The sequence below is a fragment of the Hyperoodon ampullatus genome (assembly GCF_949752795.1).
Source record: "Hyperoodon ampullatus genome assembly, chromosome: 16".
Classification (NCBI taxonomy): Eukaryota; Metazoa; Chordata; class Mammalia; order Artiodactyla; family Ziphiidae; genus Hyperoodon; species Hyperoodon ampullatus.
The window spans coordinates 59708656-59717187 of record NC_136929.1 but is presented as its reverse complement, the minus strand read 5'-3'; the positions used below and the strand labels follow the sequence as shown (position 1 = coordinate 59717187).

General features: G+C 36.6%; 1 protein-coding gene across 1 annotated transcript in view; it reads right to left on the bottom strand.

The window, feature by feature from the left end:
• Positions 1 to 1374: 1374 nt before the first annotated feature.
• The window catches only part of FNDC3A (fibronectin type III domain containing 3A), a gene marked incomplete at its 3' end in the record, with an annotated part of 166991 nt that continues 159833 nt past the window's right edge, over positions 1375 to 8532 (bottom strand). Inside the window, exon 26 of the mRNA XM_079721855.1 lies at positions 1375 to 1689. Within this exon, the coding sequence (XP_079577981.1) occupies positions 1375 to 1689 (315 nt within the window). The remainder of the gene's footprint in view (positions 1690 to 8532) is intronic.

Here is an 8532-nt window from a genome sequence, read left to right as displayed (position 1 = left end):
TAGTTACAAGTGTTTCACAGATAACAGATGTGATAAAACAAGAATTTTAGATAGTTTCATTACAAACTATTATTACTGGCAGTCATGGACATCTATGCAAGATGTACAACGTGATACTTGACAATATTCAATCTGATCACCCAATAACTCACAAATGCAAGCTCACAAAACATTAACGAATTATGTAATTGCAAAGTGCTCTAATGCAACATTAACCACATGCAATCAACAACTGGAACAGTATCGAAACAGACATTACATTAAACATTAGTTTTTCAGGAAAGAAAGCAGCTTGAAGTTTACTGGTGCAAATTAATTTTGTCTTCGGATTTGGCGCCCCAAACAAAAGGTTAGGTTTGATTATGAATTCTGATGGTGATGGCAGTAGTTATGGGAGAAGCAGCAAAACTTACGGGAGTTCTTCAAAATTAGCCTGTACCAGATAGACGGAGTGTGAGTGTGTGTGTGTGTGTGTGTGTGTGTGTGTGTGTGTGTGTATATACATATATATATATATTTCTACACTTGGTATATATAAAGCCATATATGTACGTGCATGTCCTTATACACACACATATAGTTCAGAGGCTCACAAAACCAAATTAAATAGGTTTGAAGTTCAGAATTATGATTACTTCTAAAAAGTATGTAAAAGCGCTCTGTTCTTTTCCATGTTCTCAAGACCTGAAGATGGGTTTTTGAGTAAACATTAAAATACTTTTAGGCCAAGTAAACTGTCTGTGCTTTCTTTAAGTGACTTATCTGTGAATTCATGAATATATACTTATAATGAAGAACTCCACATTTATCAAACAAGAAGCTTCTTTTTCCCATGCATATTCTTTCATCCAGTTTTTGTCTGCTAAGCCCCTCCAGTTATTCATCATAATCCCACTTACCAAATTAAGACAAATGAGGAGGTAGAAATATAGCACTAGATTGCTTTCACAGCATCATACTTTAACATTTTTATATAGCATGTTAGTGTAAATTTTAATCATTCTGAATTTTTCACTAGGTAATAATTAAAACAAACAGATCAGGTTGTCACTGTTACACTCATGCTGACTGGTCAAAGTATCAATTATATATTGTTGCCTCTCAGAAAGTTTGTTTCACAAGAAGGCATGTCAAAAAAAGAAAAAAAGAAAAAGAGCCCCAACCGAACAAAAAACCAAAACGTGCTATTTCTGTGGCTTGCATTCTAATAAGGTGCCAGCCTCTACCTAACAATATAAGCATAATGGCAAAAATGATGTACTATAGTCTCAATGCCAGTGCTAAATGTCACTGTTTTTGTAAAAGCAATACAGAAATAATTTTAGTACATGACAAAATAAAATGTAATACAATATTAAAAATAAAGTTATATTTTCACTTGATTACAAAGTACTGAATGATAAAGGCAATCAAAATGGAAAAGAAAGCGAACAGCACAAGGATGACGGCTGCACACTGCTCGTCGCTGAGTGCCCGCCGGGTCCTCGTGCTTTCCACAGTGTCTCTGCTGGTGCTGGCTGGTGGTTCAGTCCTCTGAGAGATGAAGAGCACTGTTGTGCTGTAGGGGCCTACGAGGTCCTGATGCCCCACAGGGTCTTGGCACTGGCGAATGGCACACACACGGAAACGATATTCACAGTTCAGCTGAAGGCTTGAATACCGGAATGAAGAGTCAGGCCCTTTGTAAATCTGATAGTAAGACATTAGAAAAAGAATTACATGGGAAGGCTGTGTAGAAAATCTATGTTAAAACTGGCTAGTTTTAGAATTATTTTTGACATGGAAGCTAGTGAGTGCCTCTGCTTGTATCTTTTAAATGACATTTAAAAAACACCTATCCATTAAAGAACTCAACTGTTTGCTGTATAATGGCTGGAGAAATCTGAAAAGTAAGGATGTGATATCTACCCTCACAGAGCTTACAGACCAGCTGAAGAGTGAAGATGTGTCCCTAGAACAGCTAGAGAACAAGCAAAATCAGCCCACGGGCATTTCTCTGGTTTCACCAAATGTAAGAAGTCAAACTTCTGTGCAATCATTCCATGAAAGGAGGAACAAACAGTGTGTAACCTTGCTCTCCCATGATATCTTTGTATAACTGGTTTCTGTAAAGTTTCAAACAGATCTGCTAAATGAAACAATAAGTGGAAAAGGAGAGCTCTCTATAGGTGTCTATGGCAAATCATTTTATAAACTTTAAAAGGAGAGATCACTTAGAGTCAAAGAATGGGATTTTAAAAAACAACTCATCTGGCTCGTCCCTTAGAAGGGAAATAACAAGACTGGAATTCCATAGATTTTTCAAGACAGTGTGCTAGTGATCGAGAGGATGTGTACTGGGACTGGGGTCCAAGCTCTGCTGCACCACTGCACACTCCTCCAGGCCATCATAGTAGTTATCTTGTGTGGTAATTACGAGAATGAAATAAACTAATACTTGTTAAAGCACTTCTTAGCACAGTGCCCAGCATATAGCGAGTGCTCAATATATGGAAGCTATCACTTCCACTACTGCACCCCTTCACTCATTCTCTAAATGAAAAGACCAAGACTCATAGTGATTTCCCAGTTGAGTTTCCCCAGCTAGTTGGTGGGTTATATAAGAGATCAACCAAAACCTGTGGGCTGGCATTCGCTCAAGCAATTTTAGTAGCCTCAGTTGTATCTGTGTTGTAAATCTACATTTTACATACTGGTTTGCTTCCAAAGGAGAAAGGTAAGATCTTTCCCTCATTTTTGTGTCTCCAGAATCTAGCATATAATAGGTACTTAATGAAAGGCCACTAAATTAGTACTGACTATGTATACATCAAAATGTATATCAGAAGATGCTGAGAAGATATATAAATGAACTTTTATTGAAAAAGTAAGCTTTAAGACAAACCTTAAAAAGCTGAATAAGAATTAGTTCTGAAGATGCATATGAGCATTTCAGGAAGTGAGAATGTAGAAATGATTTATGTCTCAGCGACAGTAAAAGGATGAACTTAAATATATCAGAAGACTGTATTAGAAAGCAGTGTGAAACAGTATACATACAATGAAGTCAATTTAGTAAAAATAAAAAATATGTATTTGTCTTTCGGGTATAATGGGTGATATTTATTTTTGTCTTTAAAATTTTCTTTACTTTCCATTTGTCTCCAAATGAGCGTGGTAATGTGATCAGGAAACAAAAAACACATGGCATGAGGGTGATAGGTGAAGAGATTTGACATTGAAAGGAGGAATATGTTAATACATTAGTTGGAAATTGAAGTTTAATTCTACAGGGGCCACTGTAGTGTGTGATATTTAAACTGTTTAAGGAATCCTGATCATAAGGCTGAGAGGGATTGAGGAAGTTGGGCAGGACAAGGGCTCTTGCTGAGTTATGAGGCCCTGGTATAATTTTCGTGGATCACTTAAAAAGTGACTTTTTTTTTTTTTTTTTTTTTTTTTTTTTCGGTACGCGGGCCTCTCACTATTGTGGTCTCTCCCGTTGCGGAGCACAGGCTTTGGACACGCAGGCTCAGCGGCCATGGCTCACGGGCCCAGCCGCTCCGCGGCATGTGGGATCTTCTCGGAACGGGGCACGAACCCGTGTCCCCTGCATCAGCAGGCGGACTCTCAACCACTGCGCCACCAGGGAAGCCCCAAAAAGTGACTTTTTATTTTAATAAAAGTTGGCAGGCAGGCAAAAAAAAAAAAAAAAAAAAAAAAAATTCTTCCAAGAGTTTAAAGCTTGGGGACCAAAATGATGTTAGTGTTTATGATCCTGACGAATGAGGAAGAAGTTGGAGAGGAGAGACTGGGAAGGAAGATGATGAGATCATATTTTCAATTTTGTTTTAGATGTTGGGAAGATATCTAAACAGGGAGACATCCTATAGGTAACTGTAGACTCAGGACTGAAGAAAACAGATACATCTGCTAGGGCTGATTTTAAAAGTTTTATAGATCTAAGTGAAGCTATTCAAAAAGAGTCTCAAGCTTAAGATAGCTGGGTTAGGCCTTAGAATGAGAAATAAGAATTAAAATGAGTAACACCATTTCCACCACCCCCTTTCATAGTGATGAGATAAATTCTGTGACCCTAATAAACAAGAGGGCAAGTAAAAACTCTAATAACTTCATAATGTTTTGGTCCATAGCTACTGCTCATAGATAGTATTACATACAATTAAAACAAAAGAAAAACTAAAATATCGCCTTTATATTTGCTATCAATAACTATCCATTTACTTAGGCAGAATGTGGCAAATATAAATTAATGCAGATTTGTAGTTAAGAGGATGGCAGGTAAGACATTACTGTTTTCACTTTCTTTGCATTTTAACTGAGAAATGCAGACTAAAACTTAAGCTTGGAAGGTTTGAGCATATCTAGCTGGCCAAGAACTTTGAAACAGTACACCACCTGCAACAGAATTTATAGGAAACCTTTATAGAAAGCTTAGAGTTTCATAAATTGGTATTTATCTTTACTTTAGCTTTGTGAATATATCACAGCATGGAGGAAATAACAACTGTGGAATTGGGGCCAATAAGACTGAAATCAGTATTTTACCTATTTATATCTACCTCTATATCTACATTCTAAAAATCTATTTGGTTGGTGAGATTAATTTACCAAGTACCCATACTAAAATTCAAGACAGTCCTTGTTGTTACCTTTTAAGGACAAGTATACATGTTTACTACCAAAGACAACCACTTTTGAAGCTGTCATTATAGAGGAACAAATTCTGTTTAACTATTTCTACTTTCTGTGTACATTACATATCCACAATCTGATCTTATAATGATTAATACAGTCTGTATTATTTATAGCAATTAGTGTAAGACAATGATTTCAGCAATACATTACTATTAGACTGAATGCAGACTTACTCAAAACTTTCCTAAGATTTATTATAGATTTGACTGCATTTAAAAGTAATTACAGTTGACCCTTGGACAACACAGGTTTGAACTGTAAGGGTCCACTTATACACAGATTTTTTTTCAATAAGTACAATCTACAATACTACACAACCAGAGGCTGGCCAAATCCATGAATGTGGAACAGTGAACATGGAGGGCTGACCGTAAAGTTCTATGTCGTTTTTCCACTGCACTGGGGGTCAGTGCTCCTAACCCTTGTGGTGTTCAAGGGTCAACTGTATTCATTAAGACAAATAATAATGCATATGTTGTCATATAATTTGGCACATATGGTCACATAGTGTGATCCTTCTGTAACTTATGAATGTATTATTGCAAATAATTATTTCCTAGTGATCAGTAAGTGAAGGGAACAGTAAAAACCCTCAAAAACAACTGAATATGGACAAATAACCACGTAATTCGTCTCTACCATTCTTCCCCTCTATTATTGTTGAGGGAGTTGTAAGTGAACTTGGAGCTTTTAGAGCAATCTTATTTTTGAATTTAATTTTTTTTTATACAGCAGGTTTGTATTAGTCATCAATTTTATACACATCAGTGTATACATGTCAATCCCAATCACCCAATTCATCACACCACCATCCCCACCCCCATGGCTTTCCCCCCTTGGTGTCCATATGTTTGTTCTCTACATCTGTGTCTCAACTTCTGCCCTGCAAACCGGTTCACCTGTACCATTTTTCTAGGTTCCACATATATGCATTAATATACAATATTTGTTTTTCTCTTTCTGACTTACTTCATTCTATATGACAGTCTCTAGATTCATCCACATCTCTACAAATGACCCAATTTCGTTCCTTTTTATGGCTGAGTAATATTCCATTGCATACATGTACCAAATCTTCTTTATCCATTCGTCTGTCAATGGGCATTTAGGTTGCTCCTGTGACCTGGCTGTTGTAAATAGTGCTGCAGTGAACATTGGGGTGCACGTGTCTTTTTGAATTATGGTTTTCTCTGGGTATATGCCCAGTAGTGGGATTGCTGGGTCATATGGTAGTTCTGTTTTTAGTTTTTTAAGGAACCTCCATACTGTTCTCCATAGTGGCTGTATCAATTTACATTCCCACCAAGAGTGCAAGAGGGTTCCCTTTTCTCCACACCCTCTCCAGCATTTCTTGGTTTGTAGGTTTTCTGATGATGCCCATTCTAACCAGTGTGAGGTGATACCTCATTGTAGTTTTGATTTGCATTTCTCTAATAATTAGTGATGTTGAGCATCTTTTCATGTGCTTCTTGGCCATCTGTATGCCTTCTTGGGAGAGATGTCCATTTAGTTCTTCTGCCCATATTAGGATTGGGTGTTTGTTTTTTTAATATTGAGCTGCATGAGCTGTTGATATACTTTGGAGATTAATCCTTGGTCCGATGATTCGTTTGCAAACATTTTCTCCCATTCTGAGGGTTGTCTTTTCATCTTGTTTATGGTTTCCTTTGCTGTGCAAAAGCTTTGAAGTTTCATTAGGTCCCATTTGTTTATTTTTGTTTTTATTTCCATTACTCTAGGAGGTGGATCAAAAAATAACTTGCTGTGATTTAAGTCAAAGAGTGTTCTTCCTATGTTTTCCTCTAAGAGTTTTATAGTGTCCATTCTTATATTCAGGTCTCGAATCCATTTTGAGTTTACTTCTGTGTATGGTGTGAGGGAGTGTTCTAATTTCATTCTTTTACATGTAGCTGTCCAGTTTTCCCAGCACCACTTATTGAAGAGACTGTCTTTTCTCCATTGTATATTCTTGCCTCCTTAGTCATAGATAAGTTGACCATAGGTGCCTGGGTTTATCTCTGGGCTTTCTATCCTGTTCCATTGATCCTTATTTCTGTTTCTCTGCCAGTACTAATATTGTCTTGATTACTGTAGCTTTGTAGTATAGTCTGAAGTCAGGGAGTCTGATTCCTCCAGCTCTGTTTTTTTCCCTCAAGACTGCTATGGCTATTCGGGGTCTTTTGTGTCTCCATACAAATTTTAAGATTTTTTGTTCTAGTTCTGTAAAAAGTGCCATTGGTAATTTGATAGGGATTGCATTGAATCTGTAGATTGCTTTGGGTAGTATAGTTATTTTCACAATATTGTTTCTTCCAATCCAAGAACATGGTATATCTCTCCATCTGTTGGTATCATCTCTAATTTCTTTCGACAGTGTCTTAAAGTTTTCTGCATACAGGTCTTTTGTCTCCCTAGGTAGGTTTATTCCTAGGTATTTTATTCTTTTTGTTGCAATGGTAAATGGGAGTGCTTCTTTAATTTCTCTTTCAGATTTTTCATCATTAGCGTATAGGAATGCAAGAGATTTCTGTGCATTATTTTTGTATCCTGAAACTTTACCAAATTCATTGATTAGCTCTAGTAGTTTTCTGGTGGCATCTTTAGGATTCTCTATGTATAGTATCATGTCATCTGCAAACAGTGACAGTTTTACATTTTCTTTTCCAATTTGTATTCCTTTTATTTTTTTCTTCTCTGATTGCCATGGCTAGGACTTCCAAAACTACGTTGAATGACAGTGGTGAGAGTGGACATCCTTGTCTTGTTCCTGATCTTAGAGGAAATGCTTTCAGTTTTTCACCATTGAGACTGATGTTTGCTGTGGGTTTGTCATATATGGCCTTTATTATGTTGAGGTAGGTTCCCTCTATGTCCACTTTCTGGAGAGTTTTTATCATGAATGGGTATTGAATTCTGTCAAAAGCTTTTTCTGCATCTATTGAGATGATCATATGGTTTTTATTCTAAAACTTATTAATATGGTGTATCACAGATTGATTTGCATATATTGAAGAATCCTTGCATCCCTGGGATAAATCCCACTTGATCATGGTGTAGGATCCTTTTAATGTGTTGTTGGATTCTGTTTGCTAGCAGTTTGTTGAGGATTTTTGCATCTATATTCATGAGCGATATTGGTCTGTAATTTTCTTTTTTTGTAGTATCTTTGTCTGGTTTTGGTATCAGGGTGATGACGGTGGCCTCACAGAATGAATCTGGGAGTGTTCCCTCCTCTGCAATTTTTTGGAAGAGTTTGAGAAGGATGGATGTTAGCTCTTCTCTAAATGTTTGATAGAATTCACCTGTGAAGCCATCTGGCCCTGGACTTTTGTTTGTTGGAAGATTTTTAATCACAGTTTCAATTTCATTACTTGTGATTGGTCTGGTCATATTTTCTATTTCTTCCTGGTTCAGTCTTGGAAGGTTATACCTTTCTAAGAATTTGCCCATTTCTTCCAGGTTGTCCACTTTATTGGCATAGAGTGGTTTGTAGTAGTTTCTCAGGATGCTTTGTATTTCTGCGGTGTTTGTTTTAACTTCTCCTTTTCCATTTCTAATTGTATTGATTTGAGTCCTCTCCCTCTTTTTCTTGATGAGTCTGGCTAATGGTTTATCAATTTTGTTTATCTTCTCAAAGAAACAGCTTTTAATTTTATTGATCTTTTCTGTTGTTTACTTTGTTTCTATTTCATTTATTTTCTGCTCTGATCTTTATGATTTCTTTCCTTCCGCTAACTTTGGGTTTTGTTTGTTCTTCTTTCTCTAGTTCCTTTAGATGTAATGTTAGGTTGTTTGAGATTTTTCTTGTTTCTTGAGGTAGGCTTGTATAGCTGT